Below are 17042 nucleotides of genomic sequence, written 5' to 3' on the forward strand. Positions count from 1 at the left end.
TCTTTGTGTAATCTCTATTTATTATTTACTATTGACATTTATGACTATTTGATGTGTTAAATTATGATTGTTATTCTTTGTTGATTACGTTATGTATTATGCTCTGTTTTTATGTCATGTATACTGTTTTGATTGTTATGTATTAATTATTTGATTTGTTTGTTATTGAGATATAATATTGTTATTATTTACTACTGTTTATTATTACTATTATCCTGATTATTATTGTGGTTGTAATTTCTATTACTTTTTTTATAAATTGTTTTATTATTGTAACTTATTATTATTGATTTGTCTGGTTGTAATAATGAACATTTTAAACCAATAAACTGAAATTATATAAACATTCTAAGCATTCAATCTCTCAATATCCTGATCAAACTGCGAACACGCGACAATATTATACATAATATAATATATCCTGTAATTATTTCAATTGATGAATACAATGATTTAATAAACAAATATATAAATGAAAACAGTTTTAAAAACATTAATGACCCAGCCAATAAATTTTTAAGAATTAAACAGGACCTCACAGTTAAATACAATGAAATATTTAATTATAATAATAAATTAAAATATCATAGGAGTTTATATCCATATAAACCTTATGCCCCAAAACTCATAGGTCTCCCAAAATTACGTAAAGCAGGTATCCCTATGATACCATTAATAAATTTGAAAACCGCCCAAAGTTATATAATTACCAAAATTATTGATAAAGTAATTAGATCAAAGATTAATTTAAAATATAAATGTAATATAAAAAATGGGTACGAATTGATTGATAAATAAAAAATTAATAATAAAACTAAAATGATTAGCTTCGATGTAACCAATATGTACCCAAGTATTCCCATTGATTATACAATTTCAATAATAAAAAAACAAATTAATAAAAACAGGTGAAGACAAAAAATTTATAAATAATACTGTAGGGCATTCCACAGCCTTATATCTGTGGAACCCGTAGATATGGACCGAGTGGTTTCTCGAATTAAAATCAGGAAAGAATCCAAGTGAGGTCAGTAGTTAAAAATCCATCAGCCTCTTACCGGTAATCACCAAGTTGCTTGAAAGGCTGGTTGTGGAACAGCTCTGGGAAAACATCGAACTTCTAAATCGAGGCCAGTATGACTTCGTGAAAGGGGTTGGCACCGAGGATTGCATCTTAAATCTTAATACTGGGCCTGCCACTCTGCTCTTCATCATGCATGTTTGTATGGCCATTTTTAAAGTTTCAACACCATTGTCTAACCTTTCCTTCACTCATTACTGTAGGTCCATACAGTAGGCACAACTCCCGATGAATTTCAGGAGCTGAAATTCATGTGAGCTTTTGCACACAAAAAACGAATCACAGCACCACTTCACAACTAGTGGGATAAACTATTGTCATGGACATCGCAGTCTGTATTCACCGGCAGGCAAACGACTAGTGAATTAAAATAACTGCAGTGGCTTTGTAAATAGCCAATAGATGGTCCAGCATGCCTGAAACTGTATTCAGGCCAGCTAATATCTAAATATAAGCCGATGGCCCTTACTTTATGAATATGCTTGGTACATCTTTCTTGAATGTATGCAATAACAAATTGGGCTTATTTTGGTTTGGTGGTTTATTAGTGCTGTGCTCTTTTTGATTCCATCTGCTACATTAAATTTTCTAAGAAATCAAATAATATATTTTCTGGATTTTTTGTTTTTCAATTCTTTTCTATATAAATATTACAAATTTTAAAACAAACTTTTTAAAAATATCCATAATTAGCAACTTTTAAAAAAAATTTGTGCATTAAATTCAGCTTCTAAAAAATTTTTTTTTTTTTTTTTTTAAATACTGCAAGTGATGATTAAAAATTGCTGCAACTGAGGATAGTGCAAGTGACAAAGATAGAAAAATCATACTTTATATGAAATAGTACATAAAATAAATCAATTTAAAATACGAGGGCTGTCCAGAAAGTAACTTACGTTTTGAAATAAAAAAACCAACCAAATAAAAAAATTAATTTTATTATATACATCTGAAAGGGACAATCTTAAACTATTTTTCTACATAATTGCTATTTAAACTGAGGCACTTCTAACGATGCACAAGCTTTTTCAATTCCTTCTCTGTAGAAATCTACCGCCTTAGATTTTCGGCACCCATCTTGCACAAAACTTGTGATAACCAAGCTTCCCTGATAAAATTTCATGTAGTAAACTTTGTGAAATTTGAGTGAAATGAAGTAAGAGCTGTAATCGTAATGTGGCAATTTTCACAAATTTTATCGTTGATTTTCATCATCAGTTCATCAGTCACAGGGCTAGGCTGACCACTGCAGTCCTCATCATGAACACTGGTGCGGCAATTTTTAAACTGAATGCCCCACTGCCTCACTCCACCTTCGCTCATTATTCCACCTCTGTACACCTCACAACATTGTCAATGAATTTCAATTGGTTTACGGTTTTTTGGCAGTAAAAACCAATCACTTAATGCACCTTACAACTTGTGAGATTTTCTATTAAACTGCATATTTTAATAATTCACAATGAACAAAGTAGAAAAATCACAGTCCACACGTTATGACAACTTGATGTGTACTCATAGTAGAAACGTTTTGATGCAAAGATGGTGGCTCTATCCCCACCTATCTCCACACTAGGCACAAACATAAATTACTTTTTGGACTGCTCTTGTGTATGTTAAAAAGTGATCATTATTAACAGGACGTAGAAATAAATGACCAGTAATTTGTGAAGATTCATAATCGTAGTTGGTATTCAAATAATACAATTGAAAATAGTTAAGAAATTGAACTCTAAGTAAGATTCAATAAAATTTAGTGAATTGGGTTTTAAATAAACAAGTTTTCAATAAATGATAATATAAAAAAAAAAATTAATAATAGTTTCTACTGACACTGTACACTTAAACGAGATTTCATTTTTAAAATGTGTTAGGATACAATTTAAAATCTTTTAGCAGCATAAACATTCTACAAATTGTTTATTTCCTAATAATTTAAGCAGGGCTAATTACTGTTAAACAGATAATTAATCAGTCATTTTGGAAAATTAGTATATTAATTTTTAAATATTCACTAGAATCTCTTGAATGTGATTGACTGGTAAAGAATCATGAATCACATTATAAAGAAAAGGTAACACAACATAAAGGTTATAAAAATTTTACTTCATAATGAAATCAAACTGGATAAAACTGGACAAGTCAAACTGGATTGACTGCACTGCCAAGGGCATGAGTTACCATGCATCCATGAGGTGTAGCGTCGTTTTGATGAGGGCAGTTTGAATGAGCACACGACACTGTCAGCAGGATGGTGACTGCACTGCAGAGGGCATGTATCCTATGCAGCTGTTAGGTGAAACGGCATCTCGACGATGGTTGAAGAAAGTAAATGTCACGCAGGATTCTACAATGGAGCTGAGTGGGTGTAGGAGGTCTGTCCGTCTCTCCCTTGTAGACAAGACTGGACTCAGTAAATTAACCTAAAGTCAGGAATATGAACTGAAGTAGAGTTCACTAAGGGAACTAGAACTAAATTTCATTGTTGCGAACAACATTTTTGGTGGTATGTTGTTGTTAATTTACCTTGAATTTCAAGACATTTACTAGAAATTGGCTCAATAAACGTTAGCACGGGGTTCGTGCTTCCGCGAGCATGATTAGCTAGTTCAGAGGGCAACGATGTAGACATTCAAGATGCCCGGACAAGGCCTACAGCGAAGGCAAAAGCTGAGTTTAAAAATCACGGACGTAAATGTCTACCAAGGCATTTACATTGGTAGCATCCAAATGAGGCCTGGCTTATTATTATGAGATGTAAAAAGTTAGATGGCAAAAGACGACTCCTGTGAAAGCCCATCAGGGCTAGGAACGAGGGGGGATGTGGCAACCGGAAGCGTCACAAGGCGGGTGTCTTCCCCTATGGGGTTGGGATGGATAAAACATTACATAATAATAACACTAAATGCAGATTGATATTAAAGAATGAGCTCTAAAGGTGAAGATATCACCCATCACAAACATTAATAAAGAAGTTCATTAAAGAAAAGTATTTTCATAGAAAAAATTATGTACAGTTTCAAGAAAAAAATGATAGGCAAAAATTTATTCTGAACAATTAAAGGATCCTTTATCACACAAATATCAATTGTAGTACAGAATATAATATAATCAAATAAAGAAAAATAATGTGATAATTTTAACCCCTTAACAGTCTTTGACGGAATATTCCAACGTAGCCGATGTGCACGATTAGGGCATTTGTCGGAATATTCTGTCAACTTTTTGTACGGTTTTAATTCGTTCTCTGTCATAATATTCTGTCATTTTATGTAGTTTTTTTTTAGTAGGATTCTGCAATGATAGATAACACTCTAGTTGTTAGTTTCAATACAGTGTAAAGTGAGGGGGATTTCTTTGTGTTTTGGTTGTAATCAGCTCACCTGCTGTAATGGCGAGTTGTTTATTTATGGTGTTCTGTGAAGTCGGTCTCTGAGCACTATATTTCTTATTATACTTTGCGTACTATAAATATATCAGCATATAAATGTATAATTATGTAAATATATTGTGTGTAGGAAAATTATAAAGCTAATTGAGTAAATATTTTGTATATACAAGTGACAGAGATTTTGTGAATATTGCAATGTTTGTATGTATGTATGTGTAATAAAATAAGTTTTGCATGCAAAAAATTTTTTTAAATTACATATTAGATCATTAGTAATCAAAATACGTACATTAAACAAAACAAAAAATTAGAACAAAATTACTTTCATTTCTGTAAAAAAATGAAACTGACAAGGGGTTAACGGAAATTTTTTAACTCAAATAAGCATACATTTCTTTAGGAAGTGCTATTAATGTTTTACAGACAATCCCTTATTATTGGAATCCTAATGATTGATACTAACACTTTAAATGACATTGAGACAGCAGTTAGACATTTTATGAACTCATTTGAAAGATGAAATAAGGATCATAGAAAAACTGTACACAAGTAACAATAAAACATTTTGAAATTTACAAAACTATTATATTCAATAATTGTGATTTAATAGACCAGAATATAAAATGTATGTTTTAAGTGATTGTAAAAAGTGAAGGGTTACAAAAATTGATGAGTTCTATACACAAAGAAATAAATGGTAATTTGGCCTGACTAGAAAAAAAGTCACATGATTAAGAATGAACTGAAAAAAGTTTTGCAAGAACAATATATCTATTTTATAAAACAGCTATCTACAATAAAATAACTATTCTTAAAAATAATTACATAACTTAGAAATAAAAGAATATTGGAACCATCTAGCAGAATAAAGCTAAATGTAAATATGGGTACTAAAGTATTGAATCATGATGTTACTTTTGGATATATTTCCATCTGTATGAGAAAGTACATTTTTGAATTTTATCTTTTACTGTTCTTCAAAAAGTGAAAAATCATTGGTTTTTTTATATTTCTGCATTGATATAATTTTACGACTACTGTTAGGTTAGACTACTTATTTTAATAATTTTTTTTATTTATTAATAGTACTAGAAGATCAGATAAGACAACTGCATTCTTATTTATTAATCGAGTTGTTCTTTTATAATTTAGATCATCTATCTTACATTTTGTATGAATGTGTTTTAAATGTACTTTTCAGTTATATTCATTATTAATCTATAAGTGTAGTAATTAAAATTATTAAGTCCTTCATACTGGCAATGGTGTTCTTAAATTACAATTGGTAACGTGGGCTATATAATAACAAGCAGTCTGTTTAAATTTTTTTATAAAATTAATGTTCAACATCAGAAAAAATTCATTGTTTTTTAATAATGTGTATAGTCACAATAATCTTGCTACATCTGGTAAAAAATACAAAAGGAATTTCTTTTAAAGAAAATGATATCAGCTGAGCCATAGGCGTTAATTGTTACCTAGTGTTTTTAATATACTGAACAACTCAAACAAAGACAAAAAATTAGTGCAAATTTAAAATGATTAAATTCAAAGAAAAAAATAATTACCTCTCCAGTTAAATCCATCATTACAAAAAGCTGAGCTTTTACAAACACAAAAAGGTGTTGATAAATCCATGATAATGACATCCTTTCATACAAAAATTCAATTGCAATACATCCTCCTAACTTAGCATACCAAGCACGGTCATAGCACAATGAACACATACGCTCAGCAAGGTATTCCATTAACGGCAGCTGACAAGCCTGGAAGAAAATATTGTAAATAATTTTACAACATGGTAATACATGTAAATCTGTGCATATTGAAATCCATGACATTAAATAAAGCTCAGTAAAAATAGTGATTAAAAAGAAAAAAACCTACATATTCATTTATACTTTTTGAGCAATCAATGAATCCACAGCATGACTGAATGTCAGTAGTTTTAAGGGTGGCAAGGAAGAAAACCCCCTCCCCTCAATTATGTTTTTGGAAATATTTTGTTTGGTTACTGTATAAGAGAAAAATTTACTGAGAAACAATGTTTTAAATTTATTTTTCTTCTTGGTTCGTTTTGAAAAATCTGATTTTAAAACTACTTTTGTAATTCACTTGAATGAATACCATCTCTTGTAAGATATGATTAGAATAAAATTAACTTTTTAAGTAGCTTTAACCTGATTGTATTACAAAGCAAAAACATGTCAAATTATAACAAGAATTTATCAAAGGTGCATTAATAACATAAGTTTCAAGGTACTTGAATCCAAGAAACTAAAATTGCATTCATAAGACTTTTATATTTAGTTTTCAACTGTTATTTTCAGGTTTTAGAAGTGTACATTTTTATATAAAAACAAAACATGGTAAATCAAATTTAATCATTGTACTTAGTAAACAGATTTTAGTATTACACAGCTGATGTCAAAAAACTACCAAAATTCTAGCAAGAAATATATTCTACATTGTACAATGGTGGTTAAACCTTGCATCTGAAATACCCAGAGAGTGTTAATATAATTAATATAATCTATTTTATAAAACAGCTACCTACAAAAAAATAAATTATTCTTAAAAATAACTATATAACTTAGAAATAAAAGAGCCATCTAGCAGAATAAAGCTAAATGTAAACATGGGTACTAAAGTACTGAATCATGATGTTACTTTTAGATGTATTTCCATCTGCATAATGAGAAAGTACATTTTTGAATTTTATCTCTTAGTGTACTTCACAAAGTGAAAAATTCATTGGTTTGTTTTTTAAAAATATTTCTGCATTGTTATAACTTTACGACTACTGTTAGACTACTTATTTTAATAACATTGTTCATTTATTAACAGTACTAGAAGATCAGATAAGACAATATGCATTCTTAGTTCTTAGTTAATTTAGTTTGTCTATCTTGCATTTTGTGTGTATGTATTTTAAATCTGCTTTTCGGTTATGTTCATTATAAATCTATAATAAGTGTAGTAGTTAAATTATTAAGTCCTTCATATTGGCAATGGTGTTCTTAAATTTTTATTGGTAACGTGGGCTATATAATAACAAGCAGTCTGTAGTCAATTTTTTATAAAATGGAATATCACATATGTGCAGGTAGTAAGGCAATAATCATGAGATAAGAGTTGAGATTTGAAACCAAAATATTATGTCAAAGTATAGTAATATTAAGACAAACAGAGGGATAGGAGGCAATAATCATGAGATAAGAGTTGAGATTTGAAACCAAAATATTATGTCAAAGTATAGTAATAATAAGACAAACAGAGGGATAGGAGGTAATAATTGAATAACAATGAATAACAGAACTGGATCCTTTGTAATATACGTTTTCTGTGTGATATAAAAACAAACTAAACTTTCCTAACAAGTTTATTTTAATAAACAAGGTTAAGAATATCTTACAAGCATTCATTTTATAAAATACATTTAATTGGGCTATTATATTAAGTGTTGTAAAAAATTGTATTCTTTTCAACATTTCACTTAATTGCTTTCAATTTGAGTCCAAATGTAAGTTAATGAATAAGTTCAAAAATGATACTCTTGTGATATTTTTATTTACAATATTTTCTTTTTATCATTTAATATGTGTCTTTTTCAAGTTAAAAAAATACTGAAATATATAAAAAATGTAACTAACCACTATCAAAAACACATAAATTTGATAATATAAATGTTTATGCTGGTAATATAATAGTAGTACTTTAGTATGATAATAATATATGATATTATGATTTGTTTTATTTTACTTTATTATGATTATTATTATAATTATGATTTTGGAAAGTTTAATCTCAGATGGATATTGTATTTAATACTGTTACATAAAATAAGTGTGTACTGCTGTAGCGTATAAAGTTTGTTCCTGAATGTACATTAAGTGCTATAACCAAAAAATATTGCAGTTAACAAGTCCCTCTCAGTATTGGGAGTTATTCTAAATATTACAATGTCCCATGCCAGGATTACTAAGGAAAATGAAGGGTGAAATGGTTTCATTCTTCACTGAGACAAACATCTTAGCATTGCACATCAGTACACCAGGAGATGTTCAGTTCTGCAATTGACACCTTCACTCTGGTCACTACAGGGAATGCGCTGTTGCATGGTGAACATTATAGCTTTCAGAGTAAACAATGCTGATTAAATATCTGATGTATCTCAGGTATTTTATATACCACGGACATAATAAAAATTTGGGAAGATAGTGTAAAACAACAAATTAATGCTTTTGTAAAGAAATAAAGCCTCTGCTTGGTAGGGGATTTTGGGGCACATAATTCAAATATGATTACATGTATGATAACTTATTTATTGAAATGCCTTTTTTATACAAATATTTATTTCTGCATACACTATTTCCTTTCATCTAATTAATTTTAAAGTGTTAAATTCTATAATAACAAGCAATTCATACCCTTTCCTTTGAGCCAAGTATAGTTGTAGCAGTTTGTAAAATGACACACAGAGCTAAACGTCCTGGCTTACAAAGTTCTTTTTCTTCATGACCCATGATTACAGCCAATGCATCTATTAGAACAAGAGCATCCATTGCACCTTCTAAGGTCGACTGTTTACCATTCAATGAAAATGGACCTAAAAAATCAAGAAAGCAAAAAGAAATGAAATAACTAGTCTTGTAAGATGTTCAAAAACAGGAATGTTGATTTAAGAATATTGATGAATCACTCATTCCAAATGTAATGGAACCAAAAGGTATTATTCAGTATGTAGCAACAAACCAAATAAAAGCATAACTAAACTTAATCGGAAGATTATTTACGTATTTTACTCTTTGTAACTACAGACTTACACCCTATTATATTTACCTACCTGCTCTGTATTTATGAGAAATTGATTTTGAATCTGAAAAAAATATCAAACCTGATTAAGATTATTTGAACCCAGAAACTTCTGTATGAAAGGTAGATACTACCATTTCATCATGGAGTTTCATACAAGTAAATATAATTTAAGGAAGATGTAATGCGATAACTGTGATAATATATGTTAAAATCAATTGACCAGATAAAAAAATAGTTCCTCTTAGCAAATTAGCCTACCGAAAATAGAAATTAAAAATTAACTAATATGGTAACAACAACTACTAACAAACATATATAACTTTTAAGTAGTCCAAATTCTTTTAAAGTTCAAGTAGATAAAACAATGATAAACTTTAATTTTATACTGCCCAAATGTTTTTGTTTCTTAATTATTATATTTTCACCAATGGCTGAAAAATAACTTACACCCTCGCTAACATTTTTATAACTGATATAACTGGATGCGGTTTGCAGCATTCTTCCTTGTATTGAGGGGCTACTTCAGTGAAAGAATATTTCACCCTTTCTGATTTTTGGGCAGCAGGAGGAGGCAATTCAAAAATCTTAAATGTGTCCAATGGTCATTTGATGTATCATTTAAGAGTTCAATGAGACGAGAAAAATGATACAATTAAAACTAAATTCTGATTGCCTAGTCCAAAATAATGGTTAACAATAAGTTTGTTTCAGATAGCTAGAACAGTTATTTGCTCCCAACTTTAATTTTTTATTATTTGAGGTATCCCAATTCTCTCTTTGGAAATTTTCTCTGATTTTAGGAGACGCTAACTCAGTAAGCCCTGATTTAGAGTATTCGACTAGGGACGGCTTAAACATTTTAGATGAGAGATATGGTCATGTGATACCTTCTTTTAAAGGTCTTTGCAAGACAAGCAAAACTAGGCGATCAAAATTTGGTTTTAATTGTATCATTTTTCTTGTCTCACTGAACTCTTTAAAATGATGTAACAAATGAACATTAGTCCCATTTGAAATTTTTGAGTTGCTTCCCCTGCCCAGGAAGGATGAATGCCACAAACCATATCCAGTTATCTCAATTACAAAAAAGGTTATGTGGAGTGTAAGTTACTTTTCAGCCATCTGGTATACATAATATATAAATATATCAATCTTTATAAACAATCATACTAATATCAAACATAGTAGATTTTATAAATCCATTAACTACTTAAAATGACCATTTGCACAGAAGATAAATTTGATTAATGAGCTACTAAATAGTATATATTCATCTATATAAGCATATTTGTTAACCAAGATTGTACAAATGAATGAAGAAAATATTTACCATCACAGAACTGATACTTTTCTGCCACGTTTTTCTACAAGATCTAAAGAATAATAACAGCCTTTATTCATATAATCCAACAATCACCAAATAAAAAGAGCTTGAGAAATTTCTTATATATAATAACAATAGGACATAAAAAAGAGATTTAAAGAGCAACATACCAGCTTGTTGTGCAATTGCGACCATTGTAAAATGCCTGACTATAGCAACCATAGTTGGCTGAACAAGGTGATGCAAGTCTTTAATTGCAGCTCCAACAAACATACCTAAAAAAAAAAACAGACATCAGACAAAAGCAATGAGAGAAAATATGAAAAAAATAAGCAAAAAAGACAAAAACTTGTTAAAAAAAAGTGTTTCTTTGTTTCACTATCTACATTAAAAATTAAATCAATGTGGATTTTTATATCTAATTTTATAATACTATTTTTTATAACATGATGGACAACCGTGTTGACTATTATATAGTACAGAGACATAACATTTAAATTCCAACATATTTATAGAATCCTAAGTTTATGAAGGTTTACTAATTCTTCAGACTGTTATAAATATATTAAAAACTGATATAAATATAATCAATATAGGTTACCATTAAGTAAAAGTTATTTTGCTTAAATTAACAATACAAATCTATACTGTTATGTAAAGAGGAACAGGGTTTTTGTTCATGATAAATAAAAAAAAAACTATTTGTCAATCGCAACCAAATTTTTAACCATGTTTCTTGGCATAACTAAGAAACTTTTTAGAAATATTTCATTTCAAAAAAAATATATATATATATGTAGTAGTAAAATGCCTGACTATAGCAACCATAGTTGGCTGAACAAGGTGATGCAAGTCTTTAATTGCAGCTCCAACAAACATACCTAAAAAAAAAAACAGACATCAGACGAAAGCAATGAGAGAAAATATGAAAAAATAAGCAAAACAGACAAAAACTTGTTAAAAAAAAAAGTTTTTGTTTTTTTAACTAATGGCCATAGATCCTCTAGTAATAGAGCACATTACGGTAAACAATCAGAAAATTAAAATAGTAAAACAATTTAAACATCTAGGGGAAATAATAACTTATAATTTAAATGAAAAAATGACATGGCAAAATAGGACAAATAAAATGATTAAATCCCAAAAATTAACTCGGTCAACATATTACAAAAAATGCCTTTCTGCTAAAACAAAACTTAAACATTATAAAACTGTAGTACAGCCAGAAGTCACCTACGGAAGCGAGACCCTTTTCAAAATCACTCAGAAAAACCGAATTGAAAAAATTCTGAAAATAGAGAGGAGAATTGTCAGAACGTGTATCGATAAAAAACACCAAAAAGAAGGCCGATGGTGGATTGTGCCAAATGAGGTGGTGTATCGAGAAATAGAGCCTGTTACTGATACTATGCGGAAAAAAAGAATCTCTTTCTTCGGTCATCTCATAAGGACACCGCAAACAAGACTGTCAAGAAATATCATTGAAAAGCTCTGGTTCCAAAAGCTAGAAGTAGGATGGATCAAAGAAATTAGAGAAGATATGAAAGAATTGGGAATTTCCCTGACCGACCTACAGAATAAAACTGGAAAAATTACAAAGCTAAAAGATAAAAGCATTAGATTTAAACAAAAGACAGACAAACGACAAAATACAACGAAGAGGGTGTTTACGGATGAAGAAAAGAAAGCAAGATCTGAACGGATGAAGAAATACTGGGCAGCTCGGAAGAGTAAATTAACACACTTTTCTCAAAAAAGATCCAACTAAAATTGACTTAAGTGGTCCCATGTTGGCCGTAAAAGCATAATAATAATATGTAGTAGTAATAGTGATGTGTGAGTTGAAGCACAAATTTTAATGAATTGGAATTAATGAACTGAGAGTCTCTATCACTGCGTAAACTGAGTTTGAATTGAATGATTCGAATCAATCAAATGAATAATATTACAAAAATAAAGAATTAAATTTATAATAAAATATTAAATAAATTAAAAAATTTCTGTTTAATAATAATGGGCTTCCCGTGAGGGCTGTGAGTGATGCTAGAGTGGTGAGGTAAGCGAGCACCTCGTGAGAGGCTAGGCCAATCAACACCATCGATTGGTAACAAATGGAGTGCTCCTGGGACGCTGTTTTGGGAGTTGCAATGGGGTGCTCTTATAATAGCTCTGCAAACAATCGTCTGATTTCAAAATTCAAATAGGGTATTTGTTCGTAGGTTGAAGGCTAACTTTTGCATACATCAGGTACTTTCTCATGGTTATCTCATCACATCAGGTTATCATGACATCAGATACTCTCTAACAGATCACAGTTATTCAGAGATGTTATCTGAAAATGAAAAATTATTTATTAAAAAGTGTAAATTATAATCTGTTATGGTGCTGCACTTCTCATTTGGGCCACTAAATTCTCATCTTAAGCCGCTTCCAAGATATTTCTCAATTGAGATATTTTTAATAGAGGTCTTGTTGATATTGAAGACAATATATTGTGAGTGATTCATAATCAATCCCAGGCAAAAACTACTGAAGATAAATTGAAAAAAATTTGTGCGCATGTTCTTCTTACAGTATAACTGCACACTAAAAAGGAGTTTTCAAAATTCTGAGTTTAAAGGGGTAAAATGGAGTAACAATAAGATTCACTATTTTTTTGATTTCTCAGTAGCAAATGAAGATATTAGCAGCTTGATTTTTTTTTGTATGTGTAATCTTTATGTGCATATCCAAAAAACCAATTTCTAGATTTTTTTTGAAATTCCAAGTTTCAACGATTAAAGAGGATTTGAATTTTTTTGAAATCCTGCCAATTTTTAATTTCTTGGTAACAAATGAAGAAATCAACCTGACTTTTGGTGATTGTAATCCTCATGTGATTTCTAGATCTTTGAAATTCAACTTTGAGAGGAGGTGAAGAAAGTAAAAAAAAATTTCATAATCCTGACTACACTAAATGAGGTATTCAGAAGATTTTGCTTTCAAATACTCTGCAGATAAATATTTAAAAACCATTTTCAGGTTTTTTTGAATTTCAGTTTTTTTAAGGGGCACGAAGTCACTGTGCTGTGGCCAACCAGCACAGCCACTGCCAACATTACAATATGTGTGACTGACTGCACCTAAAACATAAAATAAAAAGATTGACTGCTACAGGAAACATAAGTAACCACACAGCACAAGTGAAGCAGCGACGAGGAGCTAGTACTTTTAAATAATCTAACTCAAAGTAGTTGAAATTAGTTTTTAATGAAATCTCATATGCTGCTAGAATGGAATTAATTTTTGTTTAATACAAATTGTTTTGCCAATATTACGAGTAATTACAATTTAAATATATATATATATATATATATATATATATATTAATTTAGTAAAAATTGATTTTAAATTGTCTATGTTTTCCTCTGTACTACTTAATTCAAAAACAAAATTCAGCAATCCATCACAGTACAGAACCATATAAGAGCTCTTACCTTATTTTTTTCATTTTTATTATTCTCCCTTATGTATCAATAGCTCTTTTGAGGAATTCCTCATAATCAGTTGATTAAAATTAAAATTTCAAAATTACACATTAAAATACCAATATAAAAACATGTATAGTCAAATAATTAAAATTGTTTAATATCTTTGTGGCTAACCACTAAATACATTACTGTACTAATTTAATATAAAGTTTAACTAATATTGCCAAAAGTGCTGTATCTATAGCAGCTTTGATAAGAGTATATATCTTGTCATACTCTGATACTCTTATTCTTAATCTCTTAAATTCTCTACCTATATATAACTGAAATTCACCTGTTAATGCAGTGAGATAAGTTTGACGAGACTGTTTGTCAGCAAGCTTATATGGTGGTCCCAAGATATGGTTTATTTTACCTTCTTTAAAACTGGAAAAACAAACAAATTAGTACAGTTATATTTTTATGAATTACAAATTTATAAAATAAAATAAAACTTACTTTGTGATAAAAAAATACAATTGAATTTTTATAACTTTTTCCTATTGATCGACAGAAAAACTGAAAAATAAAAAATACTTTTTAATTTATTGATATAAATATGCTACTTATGAGGGATGTTGTAGAATTGAAGAAACAAATAACTGCAGAAATATTACTATTTATTCAATGACAATAAAAACAATGCAACCAATATGACATTCAACATAATCCCTGGCTAAATTTAAGCACTTGTTCCATCTTTCAGTGAGCTTTCTTATTCTAGTAGTAAAGAATTCTTCACCTTAGTGACAATAATACAAATAAAAATGGGCCTTTATAGTCCCTAATACTGTTAGTATCACTTTACTGGCTGATTGGTACATTTTGAATTTTTTTCTGGTGACAACTAAGATGTTTCCATTCCATACATTGACATTTGAAGTCTAGCTCAAAATTATGAATCCAAGTTTTCATCACAAACTATTATACAATTTAAAAAATCTGACCTTCTTAAAACCTACTTAAAAATCATTTTTTAACACATGCAAATTCAGGTGTACACATGCAAATTCAGGTGTCTTTGTGATATTGAGACAACTGTCTCGGAACTCACCTTAAACACAATTCAGCTTTCATGAATAATAGAATGGACAGTGCCAAAACTCACATTACAAATTTTAGCAGTTTCTCAAATTTTTACGCATCCATCCTTGTGAATAAGATCATTAATGCAATTTTGTAAAACATCATCTCGATTCCCCCCCGAGGGGAGAAGATCCCACCTCGTAGCGTGTCCGGTCGCTACACCACCCCCTCCGTTCCTAGCCAGTAGTGGCTTTAACGGAGGACATCTTCTCGCCCTCAAACTGATTGTGCCACACAGCTTTCAGTCTAGGCCCCGCTGAGATGCCACCGATGCAGATGCCCCGAGGGACATCTACATCGGTAAAGATTCACCCCGAGATAGATTTATGTGTTTATGCCTTCAGAATGAAGACAACGGACACCTGCAGCTACCACGTCGCCCTTTTTGTCAAAACTTCCACTGGTCTTCCACTACAATGAAAATCAGCAACACTTGTTCTAACTGATTTTAACCGTTTGATCATTATTATTAGCCACAATTCATGAACGGTTAATATGTTTTTCACCTCACTGTTTTCAAGCATACTATTTTAGCACCCACAAGAGAATTTCACCTGGTTTTACATCTTCAGAAAATAAAAATCTTATCATGCTTGCTGAAATTGAAATTTTTTTTAACAGCTGGTACTTTGTATGACAGTGGCACCAACTTGAATGTACAATATATTCAATTTATTACAGTAACAGTTTTTCAGCTGTTGCTATGTGTTTATTTAATTATTGAAAGACACTCGTATAAATGATGTATTCAAGATTTGATTGCACTATCAAAGTATTACACACTTAAAACTAACTGAAGCAAGGATGATCACCAGATAAATCAGGCAATGTGCCCAGATAACTTCTACTAAGATCTGGTTATGGTGCTTTCCAAAAAAGTTAATCTTACTTTACATGCTATATGTCATTCTTTTAAATAGTTAAAGTTTTTGCCAATATTAAACGAAGATTCACTGTACTCTCCCAAAATACAAGTATAATTCTAGTACCAACAGCACATGAACATTCAAACACATTTCAAGATAAAGAAGTTGGCAGTATATAACAAATATTAATAAAAAATTTGAATGCTACAAATTCATTAAAAGTAGGACCCCAAAAATAGTAAATAAAATGGTACAGAAAAAAACATTATTCTGCCAGCCTTCCTATCAGAAATATATTCCTTAATTGATGCAGTACGACATATGGAGACAGAATCAGGAATCCATACAGATGTGAAAAAATAATGTGGTAGATTTTAGAGTGAGGTTGAACTGTATTTTCATAGGTGATGAATGAAGACAACACCTTGTTGCTTGTTGAATAATGGTTTAATGAATCGTCATCTTGACAGCTAATGAAATGTATAATTGAACTTGATACATATCTGTACATATATAATTAAATTAAATAACATATAACTAATAAACTAAACGTTCATCCGAGCATGTCCATCCCGACTGAATGTAGAACATGACCGCTCAGGGTCAGATTCAAGCGCCGAACGCTAGTAACTATGAGTAACACTGACTGTCCATCTGGACGAAATGAGAAATGTGATCGCACTGCGCAGGATTCTAACGTAGAATAATAGAAGGTCACTGCCTCATAATGACCACTCCCTGCGGCATTATGATGTAGGAGGAAGCGTGATCAGACCGCCTGACCAAGCTTGCTGTGGGGCCTCTAGCTCCTGCTAGGTAGCACCACCCGAAGGCACAAGTGGAACGGAACAAATATGTTTCAATAATATTATATATTAATAAATCTGAATATTTTATTATCTAATAACCTTCCCTAAGGAAGGATATAAATTGTTAAATAAAAGCTGCATTCAAACTGAACCAACTT

General features: G+C 30.4%; 1 protein-coding gene across 2 annotated transcripts in view; it reads right to left on the reverse strand.

The window, feature by feature from the left end:
• The window catches only part of Nipped-A (Transcription-associated protein Nipped-A), a 375844-nt gene that overhangs the window by 247284 nt on the left and 111518 nt on the right, over nucleotides 1-17042 (reverse strand). For both annotated transcript variants that reach the window (XM_075378320.1, XM_075378311.1), the window contains 4 exons: nucleotides 14419-14510; nucleotides 10785-10889; nucleotides 8903-9081; nucleotides 6041-6238 (listed from right to left, as the gene is read on the reverse strand). In XM_075378320.1, coding sequence (XP_075234435.1) covers nucleotides 6041-6238; nucleotides 8903-9081; nucleotides 10785-10889; nucleotides 14419-14510 — 574 coding nt within the window. The remainder of the gene's footprint in view (nucleotides 1-6040; nucleotides 6239-8902; nucleotides 9082-10784; nucleotides 10890-14418; nucleotides 14511-17042) is intronic.

Source organism: Lycorma delicatula, chromosome 1, assembly GCF_047948215.1.
Source record: "Lycorma delicatula isolate Av1 chromosome 1, ASM4794821v1, whole genome shotgun sequence".
In the NCBI taxonomy this organism is placed as follows: Eukaryota; Metazoa; Arthropoda; class Insecta; order Hemiptera; family Fulgoridae; genus Lycorma; species Lycorma delicatula.